Source organism: Carcharodon carcharias, chromosome 2 (genome assembly GCF_017639515.1).
Source record: "Carcharodon carcharias isolate sCarCar2 chromosome 2, sCarCar2.pri, whole genome shotgun sequence".
Lineage (NCBI taxonomy): Eukaryota > Metazoa > Chordata > Chondrichthyes > Lamniformes > Lamnidae > Carcharodon > Carcharodon carcharias.
The window spans coordinates 225,078,871-225,099,379 of record NC_054468.1 but is presented as its reverse complement, the minus strand read 5'-3'; the positions used below and the strand labels follow the sequence as shown (position 1 = coordinate 225,099,379).

Sequence of the window (20,509 nt, the reverse complement as noted above, 5' to 3'; positions counted from 1 at the left end):
AGTTCTGGTCTCTGCTGAATTAGTGAGAAGCAGGAACGTTAGCACATTTCTGTCAGGTACCTCCTGCTGGCAAGTGGTATGCCTCTCATGGATGAATTGCATGCCAACACTGTACCGTCTGGTCTCAACAGGAGAACAGTTATCTAGGGCGAGGTACCTGAAGATGACGAGAGGCAGTTGAAACGAACACCAGTGAGGAGCCCAATGCCTTCTGGAGGAGGGAACCTCCAACTCTTATTCACTAGGTCTTGTTGTTACTGTCGATAGAATGAGTGTGTAAAGAAAGACTTTGATCATCATTGGTGATCAGAAACATACCTATGTCCTACATCACTGTACAAAATCTACGAAAATGTTGGAGGATCCCTCATAGCTTGGGTATCATCAAAATAAATTAGTCACGGCTCAGTTGGAAGTACTCATCCCTAAGTGTTGGAAAGTTGTGAGTTCAAGCCCCACATCAGAAATTCAAGCATGTGACAGCAGTGTGCACCATCTACAAGATGCACTGCAGCAATTAGTCAATCCTCCATTGATAGCGCCTTCCAAACCCATGTCCATCTAGAAGGACAAGGGCAGCAGATACATGGGAACACTACCACCTGGAAGTTCCCCTCCAAGTCACTCACCATCCTGGTTTGGAAATATATCGCCGTTCCTTCAATGTCACTGGGTGAAAGTCCTGGAACTCCCTTCCTAACAGCACTGTGGTTGTACCTACACCACATGGACTGTAGTGGTTCAAGAAGGCAGCTCACCACCACTTTCTCAAGGACAACTAGGGATGGGCAACTAAAGCTGGTCTTGCCAGTGATACTCACACCCCATGAAAGAACAAAGAAATGTAATCCAGATGACAGTGCAGTGCAGTACCGAGGGAGTGCTGCACTGGTGGCAGTGTCATTTTTCCTGTGAGACATTAAGCTGCCCTCCCAGGTGGAAGTATAAGATCCCAGGGCACTAACTTTGAAAAAGTGCAGTGGAGTTCCCCCCAGAATCCTGACCAATATTTATCTCCCAACCAACAGATGATCTGGTAATTTTCACTTGTGGGATCTTGCTGTGTGCAATTTGGCTACCACGTATCCCTACATTGCCAAAGTGACTGCTCTTCAAAAAAAGTACATAATTGGCTGCAAAGCACTGAGGTTGTGAAAGGCGCTATATAAATGCAAGTTTTTTTCTATAGAAAAGAACTGTTTCCAAGCTGTTACTAATTCTGATTCCAGCAATGTTCCTGGCAAAACAATGCTAATTCTCGCAAAGCTCTATGTTAAAAAAAACTCCTACAGGGAGTGTTAACTCTGGGGGGGTGGGGTTGGGGTGCAGGGGGGGAAGAGGTGAGAGGTTTGAAAGCAGGGATATAAGATTGGAAGCTAATGGGACTGTGACTCTGCAGTAAGAGATGCTGGAATAGCTGGTGGCTGTATTCCCTCATTAGAATTCTGATGAAAGGTCACAGACCTGAAACCTTAGCTCGAGTTTCTCTCTCCATAGGCGCTGCCAGACCTGCTGAGCATTTCCAGCATTTTCTGTTTCCATTTCAGATTTTCAGCATCTGCGGTGTTTTGCGTTCCCTTTAATTTCCTCGGGAATTGTTGGGCATTCAGCAAGTCTCCTGAGATCGTAAGTTATAGGAGCAGGAGTAGGCCATTCGGCCCTTTGAGCCTGCTGCGCCGTTCAATAAGCTCATGGCTGATCTGATTGTGGCCTCAGCTCCATATTCCTGCCTCCCACCCCCACCCCATAACCATTGACTCCCTTATGGATCAAAAATCTGTCTAACTCAGCCTTGGACATACTCAGCAGGTCTGGCAGCATCAGTGGAGAAGAAAAGAGTTGACGTTTTGAGTCGTCATGACCCTTTTATCTCAGCCTTGGACGTGTTCATTGACCCAGCCTCCACTGCTCTCTGGGGAAGAGAATTCCAAAGACTAACTGCCCTCTGAGAGAAGAAATTCCTCCTCATCTCTGTCTTCAGTGGGGTGACCCCTTACTCTGAAACTGAGCCCCTAAATCTAGAGATCAAAGCAAAAAAAAACTGCGGATGCTGGAAATCCAAAACAAAAACAGAAAGAGAAACACCTGGGAAAAGACCTGCTGAGTTTTTCCAGGTATTTCTGTTTCTGTCCCTTAAATTTAGGTTCCCCCACAAGAGAAAACAGCCTTTCAGCATCCACCCCGTCAAGTGTCTTAAGCACATCTGCCTCATGTCACATGTATTCAAATGGGGGCATCTTAAGCGGCAGGAAGGTTTCCGAAGTGTATGGGCAGGTCCCAGGAACTGATGACGATTAGGGTGTAAAACTAGTCTCACCAATTAAAGGCTGCCTTATGATTTTGGGAATAGTGGGGAGGGCAGGGATGATAGAGACTGCATTGAGCAGGTGGGCTGGCGTTTAGTTTGTCAGCAAGTAGTTTGTGGAGTTGAAGGTGATAAATAGTTGTTCTTCTTCCCTCAAGTGAATCAGCTTTTCTCTCTCTGGAAACTGACCCCCCCACCCCGCCACCACCCCCCTGATTATTGCACCTTCCAATAGTTTAAGGCCGGGAGGGGGAAGGTGGAAAAATAATATCTGCTAAGCCCAGGGACAGTGCGCGATGTTAAACAGGAGGCACCGACCCGTGCCTGCGTCTTCGGCCGCCTTCGACCGCTGCCGGGCGGGTGAGAGGCTGCAGGCAGCCCTGGCGGGGTTGCAGGAGCTGGAGCTACTGAAGGAGAAGCAGAGGGAGCTGGTAAGACGGGCCCTGGAGACGGAGCCCCCCAGCGCGAAGCTCGGCGGGGACGAGGGGAGCCGGCAGAGCTGCGCTGGGGAGCGGAGTTTGGAATCTACCCTGAGCGCCCTGAAGGAGCAACTGGTAAGAGGAACTTTCCAATCATCTCACACCCCCCCCACCCTTCAACCCACAGCGAGAAACAACTTCCAACCTGGCGGCTGTCATTTTATGGCTACACATTATGATTTTTTAAAACCGCAAATAATAACATTGCTTTGATTTCATTTGAAACTTTCCCCCTTTGATCTTATATTTTTTTTTAAAAAAGTTACTCCAAACCGGGAGGAAATCAATAACTTCATTACCAGTTATTTGGTCTAAAAGTGATGGAGTGAAACAATGAAACCATCCATTGTTCGCCTTAAATATTTGCGTTTTTCGTTGTAAAACCCAGGACTTGCTGTGTATACACAGTGTCTATATATATATTTCTAACGGTTATATATTCTACGCATTTAAAAATAAGATTTTTTTCCCCTAAGGGCTTCGTGTAAGGGTTCCAACAATATATATTCACATGCAAGGACAATTTATGTATTTAATATATACGCTTATGTATAAGGGTTCTCTATTGTTTAAGAATTCTCCAAATATATTAGTATTTTATATATAGTTATTATGTAAAGTACTAATTTGTAGAATTCTTAAACAAGAGAACCTTTAAATACATAAGCATACATAACTGCTGAACATATAATAGACATGTGTAAGTGTATTTAAGTTTTATATGTTCAGCAGTTATATATGCTTATATATTTCAATGTTTCATATAGGGGTCAAACTTATATTTAAAATTATAGGAATATATTTAGGGATTAAATAGAAGGGTCCGCGTGCATATAAGTAAGGGTTTTATATAAATTTAATTAATTTTTGATGAATATTTCTCCTCAAAGCGTGACTGAAGTCAACGGTCAGAAATGTTCCAAACTCCGGCCACTCCGTAAACTTTATGCCCTGTTTATCTCTATTTTGAAAGTTCACATGTGAACATAACTAAGGCATTCATAGTTTTACTTTTTTTAATTAATTTTTTAATTAAAAAAAGTCCTAGATTAAATGGTGAAAGATCCACAATGGATCATAGCATCCCTTGGTTGAATAGCTGCTGTCTGGGGTGGGGTGTGGGGGAGGTGTTTTTTTCGCGGCTAATTCGATGTCCATGATCGCCTCATCGAGCCTCAATCCACACTGAACGGGATACACATCGGGTTGCATTTACACAGATCGTCTGTCCACACTTAAAACATCAACAGCTCATCAACTGAGTGTAAAAACTGGGCAGGCCCTCTTCCCAAGCCCACACCCCGCTCGCTCTCTCTCTCTCTCTCTCTGGGCTGCAGCTTTTCCGGTGGCGAGCTGCTGACTATTCTCATTCAATGCAGATGTGCATTCCTCTCCAAGCCCCCCATCCCCCATTCCACCCCCCACCGCCAGCCCCCCTTCCCGGGGGGATATCCCAACCCATTCCACCAACAGGATTCCAGCTGCCCACAGTCAAAAGGCAAACTCTAAAAGTTTCTGCATATTTCAGGTTATCTTCCATTGAAAAGACAGACTTGCATTTGTATAGCGCCTTTCAATGGCCAATTTGTACAGCCAGTATAGTGTGATTTGAGGTGTGACTGCTGTTGTAAAGCAGAAAATGTGGCAGCCAATCTGTGCACTGCAAACTCCCATAAACAATAATGTGACAATGATCAAATAATCCAAACTAGTGATATTAGTTGGGGCATAAATATTAACCCAGATACTGAGGATAACGCCCCCAAGCTCTTGTTCGAAATAGTGCCATGTCCGCCTGAGAGAGCAGACAGGCCTCGGTTTGACGTCTCATCCAAAAGGCAGCACCTCCGACAGCGCGGCGCACAGTCAACATGGGGTAACATGACCAAGTGAACCGGGGAGAGGAGAAGCATCTGGGGGAATGAAGGCTTGTTTCACTTTGGACAAAAAAAAAGATAAGATAAAGATGCTTAGGAAATCAAACAAAGGGAGAAATCCTCCTTGAGAAGAATGGGGCATTGAAAAGGAGGGAGTGACCATGTAAATAGCAGCCGTACCTGTTAATTAAAGGCAGACAGGGAACAATTGACTTTGACAAACCTCCTGTTTGGGCGAATCTATCTGATTAAAAAGCTATAGGTTGATAATTGTGTGTTTCCAGGTTGTGAGATCACCTATTCATTCATAGATTGGCGTGACCTGCTTCTTAAATGTATCATTTCCTCTTTGTTTCTGTTTTGCAGCACTTGCTGGCAATATTTTTCCCCTTTTACCTTTTCTGCTGTTTTACAGTGGGCACTAAGATGGGCCACTCAGCCTCTGGTGCCTTCCCTGAATGAGTCAGGATAGTCAAACAGCGTTAGTTGTGGCTTGGTTGGTAGCGCCACAAGGTTCTGGGTTCAACTCCCCCTCCAGTGCCTGAGCACAAACATCAAGGCCGACACTCCAGTGCGGCGCTGAGGGAGTGCCGCAGTGTTGGAGGTGCAACCTTTTGGATGAGACATTAAATCGAGGCTCCTTCAGGCGGATACGAGAGATCCAATGGTGCTATATCAAAGAAGCGCAGGGGAGATCCCCCCTGGTGTCCTGGTCAATGTTTATCCCTCGCTCAACATCACAAAAGCGGATTATCTGGTCATTATCACACCATGTGTTTGTGGGAGCTTGCTGTGCACTATATTGGCTGCCAACCATATTACAACGCTTGAAAAGCTGTAAAATACTTTGAAATGTCCTGGGGTCATGAAGGGTGCTATATAATGTTGACATTCAGGGGTGTCTGCTGAGCAATCCTAACCTCACCTTTCTTTCTCACACTTAGACTTTCCGCTAGAGATCGCTCAGAAAAGAAAACAAAATATTGCATTTATATGGTGCCTATAAAATTGGCAAGACATCCTGAATCGCTTTACACGTTGGCTGCACATTGGCCAGGGTACTAAGGACAACTCCCCTGTCCTTCTTTGAATTAGTGCCATGGGATCTTTTGCATCCATGGAGAGCTGCTGTTGGCATCAAACAACTGGAAGGAAAATCACCTTTCACAGGGATGGTTTGAGTTATGACACAAACTTTCATAAATTGGATTGGCATTTTGACCTTTGTCATTATGCGCCAATTTTTCTCCTTCAATTTTACCTTCTGAGTATGTGAGTTAGGAGCAAGAGTAGGCCAATCAGCCCCTCGAGCTTGCCCGCACCATTCTATAAGATCATGGCTGATCTGATTTGTAACCTTAATTCTGCATTCCCGCCTATCCCCCAATAACCTTTCACCCCCTGATGACAATATGGGCCATTCCATGAGTGCCCATTCCAATTGGCCATTAGTACAATATCTGTGCACCAAGTCTGGAGTGACAGAGCTGCTTGACTGTGGAAGGCATCACAGCTGAGCCTGCTCTTGTTCTCACCTGATGCATGGGGACTGGCTAGCAAAGGGGTCACCAAGTAGCAGTCAGGAGCGATAGCCCCTCGTGGCTCCTCCCTAGCCTTGGGGACAGAGATTGCATCCCGCCCCCTAATTTGACACAGGGGCTGAGGTAAGCTGCCTTCAAAATGACTAGGACTGAGGCTGGAGTTTTTGGACTCATGTGGGCACAGCTACAATCCAACTGAGCAAGCAGGGGGAGCCATGTGCCAGAGTGAAATATATGATATACATATTATATGAGTTGTTATGATTTGGAATACAGTGCCAGAAAGGGTGCAGATTCAATAGTAATTTTTAAAAGGAATTACACATATACTTGCTAAAAGCAAATTTAAAGGGCTGCAGGGAAAGAGATGGAAAGTGGGACTAATTGGATAGCTCTTCCAAAGACCCAGTAGAGGAACACTGGGCTGAATGGTCTCCTGTGCAAAATGATGCTTTATTCCTTGCAATACCTGGAGCGTGACAAGGTCGAATGTCACACAGAAGAATTACAGTTTTTTTTTGCTTTCATCTTCCTCGTCAGTTTTTAACTGCTGTACATGGTTGCTTCTCTCTCTCGCTCGTGCTCTCTCTCTCTCTCTCTCTCTTTACAGGCACATTTTGAAAGCTATAATTATAGGAAACCGAATACATGCATCGCATATTCACGATTAATGTCTTTGTTTTTCTTGAAATGGCTGAAATGAGATCTTTACAATGCCCTGAATTATCAATGACCGCTGTATATCTTCAGGACGGCTTTTTGTGACCCACTGCCATTAATCAAGAAAGACTAGACTTCAGGATGCTCTGGCTGCACATTAGCCAGTTCTTGATGTGGATTCGGGTCATTGTGAAGCTGTAAACAGACACACCAAATATAAATCACTTCAGACTCTGTCATTCTTGGAAGTAACTTTATCTATTTTCCTTCTCATTTAAGCAAAGATATATATTGTATATATATATTTTATTTTTTTTTACTGATAAACTCTTATATACTTGGCTGGTGTTTCCCAGTATGGGGACTCAAATGTGTGGATCAGGAAGGATCTGTGTTCAGACACCACTCTGTGCTGCAATGTGCGTTTTTTTATTCTTCCATGGGATGTGGGTGTCACTGGCCATCCCTAATTGCCCTTGACTTGAGTGGCTTGCTAGGCCATTTCAAAGGGCAATTAAGAGTCAACCGCATTGTTGTGGGTCTGGAGTCACAGGTAAGCTTTTCAGATTTCCTTCCCTAAAGGACATAAGTGAACCAGATGGGTTTTTGCAACATTTCATGATAGTTTCCTGGTTACCATTGCTGAGACCAGCTTTGTATTCCTGTTTTATATTTAAACTCCACCAGCTGTCATGGTGAGATTTGAACCCATGTCCCCAGAGCATTAGCCTTGGCCTGCCTCTATAACATCTCTCATCAAAATTACATTGGCAGAGTACTAATTACATTAGCCCATTAGCCTGGGCCTCTGGATTATGAGTTTAGTGACTTCACCACTACGTCACTGTCTCCCTTAATGTGTAAGGTGTTAATCTTATGTGCAAGGTATCAGCTGTGGCTCAATTGGTAACACTCTGACTCCTGATCAGAGGATTGAGGGTTTGAGGCTTGCTTCATCTTCAGCACAAATTTCTTCAGCTGAGATGTTAAACTTGTCTAGTTAGGTGTTCAAAAGGTCTAGTGGCCCTATTTGAAGAAGATCAGCGGTTCTCCCATGTGTCCTGACCAGCATTTATCTTTCAATCACACCACTTAAGAATAGGTGAGCAGGTTGTTATCAAGTAGCTGTAAATAACTGTAAGTTGTGTAGCTGTCAGAGTTTGCTGTCCACAAATTAGCTGTTATTTCCTACATTACAATAGTGACTACACTACACTTCATAGGCTGTAAAGAACTTTGGAGGTTGTGTGAAAGTGCTATGTAAATGCAAATCTCTTTCTTCCTTTATGTAAAGACATGGCAGGGAGTCTATGGTGAAGTAGGGATCATGAATTTTATGAACAGCGCACTCTCTCTACCATTTACCTTTCTTGCTGCCTTGGATGTCCAGAGTCCCACTGTTTTCACAGGTAGAATGGAGGGATTGGCTCTGCCAATGTAGTTTTGATGGGAGATGTTATAGAGGCAGAATCACTGGAGTTGTTACAGGGACGGATACCATGGTTAGGTGGGCTGAATTGCCTGCCTCGTTGCTTTTTTTTCATAAAATAAACAAATTTTATGAATAAAGTATAAGTACATAAAAGTTCGAATCTGACATTTGATAAAACGCAAGTTCAATTTCTTTCAGTACAGCGTGTGGCACTCTGCGGTGCCTCACTACACTTAACTGTAGATCGCATTAGTAGCCTCAGTTTATTTTTCACAAACGAGTGTTTTACTTACTGGTAGCTTATAACTGGGTGCAAGAGACCAAGCAGGTTATAGGGGCTGTGTCATGAAGAGTGTAATGCAGACCCTTGCCTGGTGAACAACAAAGTTGGCTCCCACTCACGCCGGTGGTTTGCTTTTATACTCCATGTCTAAGTCAACCTCTTGTTTTTGGAGGGATTTTTCAAGGCTTCAGGAGCCGACTTATGCACCAACACCCACGGTAATGATTGCAGGTCATGTTTACGGGATACTTTTCATCTCGAGCATCTGGTGCTTACAGCCCAAGGGGTTTTACATGGGTCACAGCCCCTCTGTATACCACCGTGGGTGGGCCTTAGATGGTGGCTTTACCCCATTTTGGGGTGGGCGGCTACCCCAAACTTTAGTGCGTCCCTTGGTGGACTTTGGAATGTGCTAGTCTGCGACATTCGGTTGTGGACAGCTCTTTACGTTGGAAGACCAGTTAGTTTTGGGTGGACCAAAAGAGCGTCTTTCTCTGTGCATCCTTGAGAACTACCCTTAGAGCACAGAGACCCGTGTTATGGGGCTGCTCGGGATGAACTTTGCCCTCCTCATTGCTATTATTTTTGGGGGAAGAAAAGTACATAAAATTTGTAAAGGTACCTTATGTAACAGTTCAGATTTGAAATTACATTAAGTGCAATCCTCATCAGTTTATTTCAATACAATGTGTGGCACTCTGGTGTATACTTGTCATTATGCGTTTCATTACCGGTTATATATACAATGTACACCTTCGAGGCTGAGGGCCTCCTCCTGAGCTTAACCCATTTATATTAAACCAGGACCCTGCTGGCTTCCCATAATCGTAAAACAGCTGAAATCGGCTCTTATAACTTTCCCAGCTGAACGTTAAAAAGTCAATTGTTTCTTTTTAAAAACTGTCTTTCTGGTTTTGTTTTTTTTTGAGTAAAATTCTCTTGTTTGGTTTCCAGTCACATTTAAGAAAACAAGATGCAGGGCTGAAAATTCATCTGCAACATTTGGACCGACAAATTAGCGAGCTCAAGCTCGATGTTAACAAGGCTTCCACCGAGCAACTGGAGAGCGACAGCAGGCCGAGCTCAGGTAACGTCTGCTGGGTGGCAGCTTCGTGGCTGCAGAATCCCAATGTCCCCTGCACTTGGCAGGATTTTCGAGCCTTAGTCCTGTTTAGATGGCGAGGCAGACCACATAAGTGTGCATGTTTGCAGGAACGTAGGAACAGGAGGAGGAGGCCATTCAGCCCCATCGAACTCGTTTGGCCATTCAAATAGATGGCGGCTGATTTGTACCTTAAACTTCATCTGCCTGCCTTGGTTCCGTGAACCTGACAGGAGCCATTTACTTACTAGTTACCTTTGAGTGTGTGGTGCAAAATTATGAGAAGGTTTGATAGGGTAGATGTAGAGGTGATGTCTCCATTTATGGAGGGGTCTAAAACTAGGGGCCACAAATATAGGACAGTCACTAATAAATCTAATAAAGAATTCAGGAAAACACTTTCACCCAGGTCCTAATTTCTGGAATTCCCTCCCTCCACTTTCCTCCTTTAAGACTCCTTAAAATCAACCTCTTTGGGCAAGATTTCGGTCATCTGACCTAATACCCCCAATGTGGCTCAGTGTCACATTTTGTTTTATAACTTTCTCCTCCTGTGAAGTGCCTTGGGATGTTTTATTACATTAAAGGCGCTATATAAATGTAAGCTGTTGCAGAAAGTGGTGAGAAAGTGGAACTCGCTAACACATGGCATAACAGATGTGCCCTTCAGGGGGGACACAGTGGTGTAGTGATAATGTCACTGGACTAGTAATCCAGAGGCTAATGCTCTGGGGACATGGGTTCAAATCCCACCATGGCAGCTGGTAGAATTTCAATTCAGCTAACTAATCTGGAATTTAAAACTCGTCTCAGTAATGGTGACCATGACAACTATCAGCGATTGTTGTAAAAAAAACCATCTGGTTCACTAATGCCCCTTTTAGGGGGGGGGGGAAATCTACTGTCCTTGCCTGGTTCAGTCTCCAGATCCACTACAACGTAGTTGGCTCTTAACTGCCTTTTACAATGGCGTAGCAAGCCACTCAGTTCAAGGGCAATTAGGGATGGGCAACACATGCTGGCCTTGCCAGCGACAGCCACATCCCATGAAAGGATAAATTTAAAACAAAGGCGCATTTAAGGGGAGCTAGATACGTAGATGAGAGGGAGAAAAAGAAATGAGTGGCTATGGTGGTAGGGTGAGAGGAGCTTTGTATATAAATAGACACCAGCATAGACCAGTTGGGCTGAATGGCCTGTTCATGTGCTGGTAACTTAATGTAACCTCCTCGTTGTATTTCTTGAGTTGAACTGGATTTGAAAATAATGGAAGATTAACCAGTTCTTTTACCAGGTTCTAAACTCTGCGCTTTATCCCTGTCAGATCCTGCTTCAGCCACATGCTGAAACGAACAGAAAATGCTGGGAAATCTCAGCAGGTCTAACAGCGTCTGTGGAGGGAAAAACAGAGATAACGTTTCGAGTCCGCATACCTCCTCTTCTCAGCGACCGTGCTGTTGGTTATTTGTCCTCCTCCTACACTTCAGGCACCTTACCGTGTGAATAAGAGGGTTTGGTCTGTGACTAAGCTCCCCCTGTTGAATAAGTAACACAACAGCGTCGGTGTGCGTCCAACGACTACACATCGCAAACTAATCGCACAGGTGCTTAATGCATTTGTATCGGGTCCCTTATCCCGCTGTGCTTATACAATCACATCTCCCAGTCTATTCTATAGGGGCAGAATTTTATGGCGTGACCCCCAACCCGATCGGGCGTAAAATCGGGCGAGATGATATTGGGTGAGTGTCCCGATGTCATCGCACACTCGGGCGATATTTCCCTCAGTGGGCGCGCGCAAAAGTTGGAGGTGTGCCCGCCGACAATTACGAGGGCAAATAAGCCCAATAATGGCGCAATTGTCTCCCGATTTTTTGTGGCTGGTCCAACCTCACGGTTGGCGGAGGGGCAAATCGTCCAGGCGGCCTTTACCTTTCTCATCAAACCTCATCTACGGGCTGGATGAAATCTCTGTTATGAAGTAGAATACAAAATAAATATCTGTGGATAGCACTTTTGAGTTATATTTTCAGGTGCATGATTATTGTGATGCCTGGACATTTTATCGCAGCTTTTTAAACCTTTATTTAATCATTTGAAGGTCTGCAGCTCCCCTAAGGCAGTGGTCTGCCCTCAGGGAGCTCTCTCACAGCGCTCGCCCGCGGCTGCGGTGACATCATCGCCCGCGGTGACATCGCCCGCAGCTGCGGTGACATCATCGCCTACGGTGACATCATCGCCCGCGGCTGCGGTGACATCATTGCCCACCTCTCACCCCGGCAGCGCTGAGGTTTTCAGCGCTCGTTTCACACTGGGGGGTTGGCTGTTTAATTGGCCAACCATCATCGGGGGGGCCGATCGCAGTCGGCGGTCCTTTTCCCGATCAGTCCCAGGCCCGCTGATTCACGCGAGCCCGCCAAGGGTAAAATTCAGGCCGAGGTTCCGGTTTGAAACATTCAGCCCGGGTGCGTGCCTGTCTGCTGCCTGTGGGCTCCAGTCTCAGCTCCGCCACATCATTAACAATGTCGGTGCTGTAAACGCAGCCCAAGGGCTGCTTCTATTTTAAGATTTCCCCTGATGCTTAACACCGTTAAGGCCCTTCCACTTCAGCCACGGAGCCTCAGGCACGTGGATAATCCTAATGCTCTGGCCCTCCAGGCAGGCAGATTCTGACAGGCTCGCTGAAGCAGCAGAATGGCCAACCCTTACTCATTTTTGTTATCAATCCTGACACACAACATCAGCAAGAACATGAGTACAAGATCTTCAGGAGTAGTCAGAACCTTATACTGAATCGACTGTTGAACAAGCCAGTTTAAGCCTACATTCAATCTTGTGAGACAGCACCTTCCAAACTCATGACTGCTACCACCTAGAAGGACAAGGGCTGCAGTTCGATGGGAACACCACCACATGGAAGTTTCCCTCCAAGCCATTCACCATCTTGACTTGGAAATATATCGCTGTTCCTTCACTGTCGCTGGGTCAAAATCCTGGAGCTCCCTCCCTAACAGCACTGTGGGTGTACCTACACCACATGGACGGCAGCGGTTCACGAAGGCAGCTCACCACCACCTTCTCATGGGGGAATTAGGGATGGGCAACAAATGCTGGCCTAGCCAGCAATGCCCACATCCTGTGAAAGAACTTGAAAACAAAATTGCCTTTCCAATTCCCATTTTCAAATTATTTATGGAATTGATTTCCATCACCAATTAGGCTAGAACGTTCCAGGTCCCAACATCTCCAGAGTGAAAAATGTCACCGTGTCTCTCCTCTCGATCTTTTTCGATTTTGAACCTATGTTCTCTGGTAATTGGCCCAGTCACCAGAGAGAATAGATTTTGTCTGTCAAAGCCTTTCTTAACCTAGAAAACCTCTTAAAACTCTTAGCCTCCGCTGTTCCAAAGAGAGTGGCCCTAACTCTCCAATGTCCCTTCATAGCAAGTCTCTCAGCCCTGGTATCATCCTGTTGACCCTCCTCTGCTGCCTTTCTAAACCCTTTACATCTTTTCTGAAGTGTGGTACCCACATTTGTTCACAATACTGCAGCTGGGGCCTAACCAGTCATTTATGAAGCTCTGGGCATGCGGGATTGCCAACTGTGATAAAATGTATATAAAAACAAAAACTGCGGATGCTGGAAATCCAAAACAAAAACAGAATTACCTGGAAAAACTCAGCAGGTCTGGCAGCATCGGCGGAGAAGAAAAGAGTTGACGTTTCGAGTTCTCATGACCCTTCAGCAGAACTGAGTGAATATTAGGAGAGGGGTGAAATATAAGCTGGTTTAAGGTAGGGGGGATGGTGGTGTGGTTGTAGGGACAAGCAAGCAGTGATAGGAGCAGATAATCAAAAGATGTCACAAAGGAACAAAAGAACAAAGAGGTGTTGAAGGTGGTGATATTATCTAAACGAATGTGCTAATTAAGAATGGATGGTAGGGCACTCAAGGTACAGCTCTAGTGGGGGTGGGGTGGAAAGACTAGCAGGGCATAAAAGATTTAAAAATAATAGAAATAGGTGGGAAAAGAAAAATCTATATAAGTTATTGGAAAAAACAAAAGGAAAGGGGAAGAAACGGAAGGGGGGTGGGGATGGAGGAGGGAGTTCAAGATCTAAAGTTGTTGAATCAATATTCAGTCCAGAAGGCTGTAAAGTGCCTAGTCGTAAGATGAGGAGCTGTTCCTCCAGTTTGTGTTGGGCTTCACTGGAACAATGCAGCAAGCCAAGGACAGACATGTGGGCAAGAGAGCAGGGTGGAGTGTTAAAATGGCAAGCGACAGGGAGGTTTGGGTCATTCTTGCGGACAGACCGCAGGTGTTCTGCAAAGCGGTCGCCCAGTTTACATTTGGTCTCTCCAATGTAGAGGAGACCACATTGGGAGCAACGAATACAGTAGACTAAGTTGGGGGAAATGCAAGTGAAATGCTGCTTCACTTGAAAGGAGTGTTTGGGTCCTTGGACGGTGAGGAGAGAGGAAGTGAAGGGGCAGGTGTTGCATCTTTTGCGTGGGCATGGGGTGGTGCCATAGGTGGGGTTGAGGAGTAGGGGGTGATGGAGGAGTGGACCAGGGTGTCCCGGAGGGAACGATCCCTACAGAATGCCGACAGGGGGGGTGAAGGGAAGATGTGTTTGGTGGTGGCATCATGCTGGAGTTGGCGGAAATGGAGGAGGATGATCCTTTGAATGCGGAGGCTGGTGGGGTGATAAGTGAGGACAAGGGGGACCCTACCATGTTTCTGGGAGGGAGGAGAAGGCGTGAGGGCAGATGCGCGGGAGATGGGCCGGACACGGTTGAGGGCCCTGTCAACGACCATGGGTGGCAAACCTTGGTTAAGGAAGAAGGAGGACATGTCAGAGGAACTGTTTTTGAAGGTAGCATCATCAGAACAGATGCGACGGAGGCGAAAGAACTGAGAGAATGGGATGGAGTCCTTACAGGAAGCGGGGTGTGAGGAGCTGTAGTCGAGGTAGCTGTGGGAGTCATTAGGCTTGTAATGGATATTGGTGGACAGTCTATCGCCAGAGATTGAGACAGAGAGGTCAAGGAAGGGAAGGAAAGTGTCAGAGATGGACCATGTGAAAATGATGGAGGGGTGGAGATTGGAAGCAAAATTAATAAATTTTTCCAAGTCCCGACGAGAGCATGAAGCAGCACCGAAGCAGTCATCGATGTACCGGAGAAAGAGTTGTGGAAGGGGGCCGGAGTAGGACTGGAACAAGGAATGTTCCACATACCCCATAAAGAGACAGGCATAGCTGGGGCTCATGTGGGCCTTGATGAAATGTATCCCTGGAGATTTCATCACATGACTTGTCCCCACACTCCAGCTGTTAGTCGGCCAACACATCCATCCTTGTGACAGGCTGCCTTCCTACACCAATTGGAAGCAAAAAGACTCATTACCCAATCGGATGATGCTTGTCCATCTGCCGAACCCTTTTTTCTGCCCCCCACCCCCTCAATGTTTTTATATCTGGTAAAGAGAAATGTTCAAAGAAAATGACAAAAAAAAGTTAATGCCTGGATGATTTTTCTCCAGGGTTGCAGACAGCTGTGACCTGGAGATAGATCTTTGATCCCTGGAGACTCCAGGCCAATCTAGGGTCGGCAACTGTACTACCATGATTGCTATTACAACGTTCAGGATTTATTGATTGATTTGTCTTTCAAGGTCTGCAGATTTTAAGCTTCTCCAATCTCTGCTCAGTTCCTTTATCCTTGGGGTCAGTCTGGCTCTTGTCTGCAGTCTTCCTAAAACCAGTTTGCATGAGCTGAGCATAGTCTCCCTTGGCTTTCTCTTGATGCACTGTAAACCCTCAGCATATTTTGTCTGTTTGGGTTCTATGGTTTAGGCCGCTTCCCAGAAAAATCCTATTAACGTCATGTTGACTGGAAGATGGTCTTCGCCTATCTTGGCTCCCTTTCCAATTCGCTCAGTGATGATTTAAATTGTCCAATCATGGTGCAAATGCTGATGAGAGTAAGATGCGGTAAGGTAGGAATGGTCTCGTGTGGATCATGACCGCTGGCATGGAGCATTTGGACTGAATGGCCTGTTCCTGTCTTGCAAATTCCATGCGACACCTTTACTTTTCTCCAGTGTTTAAAATTTTCTCTCAGTAACAAAACCAAATCTCTTGGATCATCCTATGTGTCAACTGCATTTGGTACATTTCTAATTTTAATTTTTTTCCATATTTAAGGTAAGCTATACTTGCAATGGAGGCGGCGCAGTGAAGGTTCACTAAATTGTTCCCTGGGATGGGGGGTTGACCTATGATGAGAGGCCGAGTAAATTGGGCCGATATTCTCTGGAGTTTGTAAGAATGAGAGGCGATCTCATTGAAATATACAAGATTCTGAAGGGGCTTGATTGGGTTGCTGCTGAGAAGTTTCCACCAGTTGGGGAATCTAAAACACGGGGGCACAGCTTCAGGATAAGGGATTGATCATTTAGGACTGAGATAAGGAGAACGGGTTGTGAATCTTTGGAATTCTCTACCCTAAAGCGTTGTGGATGCTCCATCACTAAATACATTTAAGGCTGAGATAGATAGATTTTTGATCTTTGGTCTTTCAGTGAATCAAGGGATACAGGGAACGGGCGGGAATATGGAGCTGAAGCCCAAAGTCAGTTGAAGTGGTATTGTCACTGGACTAGTAACCCAGAGATCCAGGGTAATGCTCAAGGGACCCAGGTTCGAATCCCACCATGGCAGATGGTGGAATTTGAATTCAATAAAAGAGTCTGGAATTAAAAGTCTAATGATGACCATGAAGCCATTGTCGATTGTTGTAAAAACCCATCTAGTTCAGTAATGTCCTTTAGGGAAGGAAACCTTACCTGGTCTGGCCTACATGTGATTCCAGACCCACAGCAATGTGGTTGACTCTTAAATGCCCTCTGAAATGACCTAGCAAGCTACACAGTTTCTCAAGGGCAATTAGGGATGGGCAATAAGTGCTGGCCTTGCCAGTGACACCCACATCCCATGAATGAATCAAATGGTGGAACAGGCTCGATGGACTGTCTTACTCCTGTTCCTATTTCTTGTGTTTCTTCTGATTAACAGGTCATTGACCTGAACCAGTAACACACACTCTCTATTCTCTTGTTTTCCCCCTCCCCCACAGACGCTGCTTGACCTGCTGAGTGCCTGCAGCATCTTCCATGTCGTATTCCAGGTTTTCACTAATCTGCAGCTCTTTGCTTTTTGAGCCCCTGTGTGATGCTTGTTGCCTAAATGTGATTTGGTTTGTGATCTGCAGGGTTTTATGAGCTCAGTGACGGGGGCTCCTGCTCCCTCTCCAACTCCTGCACTTCCATGTACAGTGAGTGTAATTCGTCCTCTCAGGGCAGCCTGCTGCACTGCAGCCAGCCGGCTGACACCAAGGGCAGCAGATCAGAAGACCGTCCCCGGTCAGCCGATGAGATCACCGTGCAGTCTGCAGCTTTCAAGCAGCAAGGGCCCGGCAAGCGGCCGGGGAGAGGCATCAAGACCACCACCGAGCCAGTGCCCGCCTTTAACATCAACAGACTCGGAATCCCCAGATCCAGACCAGTTTCTACAGGTAGTCTGGATGTTCTCTCTCATTTTAGGCAAGGTGGGGGCAGGTAGGCCAACTCTCAAGGCGGGGAGTGGGGGAGACTGTGGTGGACCAAGAGGAGACTGGCTGGGCGGGGTGGGGGGGTTGGTGGGAGAGCGAGACTGGCTCTTGAGGTGGTGGGGTGACCAACTGTTGGAGGTGGGGACGGTGTGGAGACACCAATTGTTGAGGCCATGGGGAGACCTACTGAGGTGCACACAACTGGGAACCAACAGTAGGGGAGTGGGGGGGGACTGACTATCAAGGGGGTGAAGGGGGTAGGGAAGACCAACTGTGGTGGAGGAGGGGAGACGGTGGGGATGTTGGTGTTGTGAGAGAGGGAGGGAGACTGACTGTTGAGGGGTTGCAGAAGAGATGCCAACTGTGTGGATGGGGGTGGGTATGTAGGAGTCAGACTGTCAAGGGGGTGGGGGTTGAGACTGACTGTTGAGTTAGGGAGGTAGACTGACTGTAGTGGGGTTGGGAGACCAACTCTATGGGGTGAGACTGACTGTCAAGGGTGTGCAGAAGACTAACTCTGAAGGGGTGGGTGGGGGAGACTGACTGTTGGGGTGTGGGGGTGTGGGTGGGGGGGACGTTATACCTGCTGACTGTCGAAGGGATAGAGGCCAGTGACAGGACAGAGAAACAGAACAATGGACAATGACTCTCATTATTGTAACGTGAATTGTTCTCACTTGCCATACAGGTGACTTGGAGAGATTCGCACCATCACAGAGAGAGCCTCCAGGCGTGTCCAACAGGAAACCTCTCCCATCTGCCTTCCCTGGTGGGAGTGAGCAACAGCCCCCTGTGTTGAATCAAAGGTTTCGATGTGACCTGGTCTCCAAGAACAGCAGTGACGTGTACAGTTACCCCAGCCCCCTCCACGCTGTGGCTCTGCAGAGCCCTTTGTTCTGTCTGACTGAGCGGGCCATCAGTATGGACAACAGCCCCAGCCCGGGCAGCAGTGGCTTACCGTCTAAACCAGTGAGTGGGCCATTCCCGGTTGAAACCAGACTGGGCTGCATCAATAAACGAGCTCCACATCAGCCCATCAGGGTCAACAAGGCCGGTACAGACCGAGGACCTGAAATGAGTCTGAAAGCTGCGATGCAAGAGAAGGACCTTTCGCTCTCCGCTGAGGCCCTCATGGCGAGGGGCCAATTTGAGAGGGACTTACGACAGGGTGACAGCTGCAGGAATGTAGGACGTCCAGCAGAAACCACTGCCAGCGCTAGATTGAGGCGACAGGAGGCTAATGACTGCTCCACAATCCCACCCGCGGCTAATATGTTGGGGAGAGAATCTAACGCCACCAACAGCAGTCCGTTCAGGTTGGGGGTGAAGGATTTGCCCGTGGCCAATGTTTCGGGTGCCCGCTCAGGCCTCTCAGATTCCAAAGGCCTCGCCTGCGCCAGTTGCCAGTTACCCAGCGCTGACTCGCCTCAGAGGACCGGCCAGAGGTCGGGGGTCACAGCGGGGAGAGGCAGGGAGGCCTTGCCCAAGAGCGGGTTTGTGCATGCTCAGTATGTGCCCGCAGAGTCCCGGCTCCGGGTGCAGATCCTACCAGCCGGTGGCAAGACCAAAGTGGCCAAAATCAAGAGGAGGAATGGTGAGGCCATGCGGACTGGCAAGAGACCAATCGCCCGAGGTGCTGGGGCTTTCAGATCCACCGCTGAGGGGGATCGCGCCTGCAGGAGTGCAGCCATGGCAACCACCAGCGCGGGCCTCGAAGCTCCGGGCCGCTCATGCTCAGAGTCCAGTCTTCACCCCACGTGTTTCGGCCCGGAGTTCCAGAGCCAGGCCCTCTGTGGGCTCTCAGTACCCATGGCTGGTGAGGAAGGGACCAAGGCCAATCGGTGTCGGTGGCAATCGTCTGTCGAGATATTCCCCAGGGCGCCCACCAGCCATCTCTGCTTCAGTGCCCAGCGGCAGAAGGCAGGGCGGCACTGGGCAGCGCAAGCGGCAAGCTCCGGCCGGGCGCGGTCCCTCCGGCGACCGGGTGCCCGGAGCGAGTCAGACCAATCGGAGTACTCGGCTGAATGTGCCTCGCTCTTCCACTCCACCGTGGCAGAGAGCAGCGGGGACGAGCACAGCGACCACACGGCCAACCGATTCGGCGACAGCGAGTCAAGCGGGAGCGAGGACCAAGCAGACAGGCAGGCCCTCCTCTGGCCTCAGGGCTCGGGCAGACAGAGCCTCCGCTCCGAGGCCAGGATTTGCCGCATCAAGGCCTCGAAAGCTCTGAAAAAAAAGATCCGGAGATTCCAACCTGAGACCTTAAAGGTTATGACCATGGTTTAGGGGCGTGAACTCTAGGCCTATCCCATGGAGACTGCACACTGGGCACCGTTGTTTCGAGAAACAAAAGAAATTACCTTCTAAAAAGAGAGCATCATCCAGTTGTGAACTGCAAATGACTCTTATGTTAGGGCAGAGCTCCTGCTACAAGTTACTGCAAGTTACTTGACTTTTTACTGTGTATAATAATTAATGTTCTTGATCTGACTGTTGTAAGGGTATTGTGTGACTGCAAGAATAAAAATGTTCCTTTTGTGATATCGGAGTTGATCCAGTTGCTTTTGAGATTCTGTGTTCATACTGAGATGGGCAGGCAGGTCAGCAGATGCAAGTGTAAGTGATATCATCCCCCAAGTCACAATGCCCAAATATCAGGGATGCAAGGAGACTGTGAGGGTGGTCAGGAATAGGAAGATACGTCAGATTCAACGTCTTAACCCAAAGGGTAATATTGTCGTGGAATTAACTATCAAGAAGAACTAGAAAGCAAACACCATTGTGGGGGCAGGGGGTGGGGGATGGGTTCCAGACCTCAACCAGCAGATGTACTGGGAGCTTGCTGTGTTTCCTGCATTAAAGCAGTAGCCCACACTTTGAAAGTTCATTGGCTGTAAAGAGCTGTGGGGTGATCTGAGATTATTAAATGCATGCCTCTGCAGGTTTAATGGAAAATTGGGTGCCTTTTTTTCATGGGATGTGGACATTGCTGGCCTTGCCCTTAAATTGAGTGGCTTGCTAGGCTATTTAAGAGTCAACCACATTGCTGTGGGTCTGGAGTCACATGTAGGCCAGATCAGGTAAGGACAGCAGATTTCCTTCCCTAAGGGACATTAGTGAACCAGATGGGGTTTTTAACAATTCATAATAGTTGTCATGTTCATCATTACTGAGTCTAGCTTTATATTCCTGATTTTTTTAATTGAAGAATTTAA

The 20,509-nt window shown here is 47.2% G+C and overlaps 1 protein-coding gene across 1 annotated transcript; it reads left to right on the top strand.

Annotated features, from left to right (window-relative positions):
- The first annotated feature begins 2,495 nt into the window (after nucleotides 1-2,495).
- dact2 (dishevelled-binding antagonist of beta-catenin 2) lies at nucleotides 2,496-19,808 on the top strand. Its single transcript, XM_041181828.1, has 4 exons — nucleotides 2,496-2,859; nucleotides 9,532-9,664; nucleotides 16,956-17,258; nucleotides 17,983-19,808. Exons 1-4 carry the CDS (start codon nucleotides 2,602-2,604, stop codon nucleotides 19,578-19,580), a joined length of 2,292 nt encoding a protein of 763 aa, XP_041037762.1. The 5' UTR covers nucleotides 2,496-2,601; the 3' UTR covers nucleotides 19,581-19,808.
- The last annotated feature ends 701 nt before the right edge of the window (nucleotides 19,809-20,509 follow it).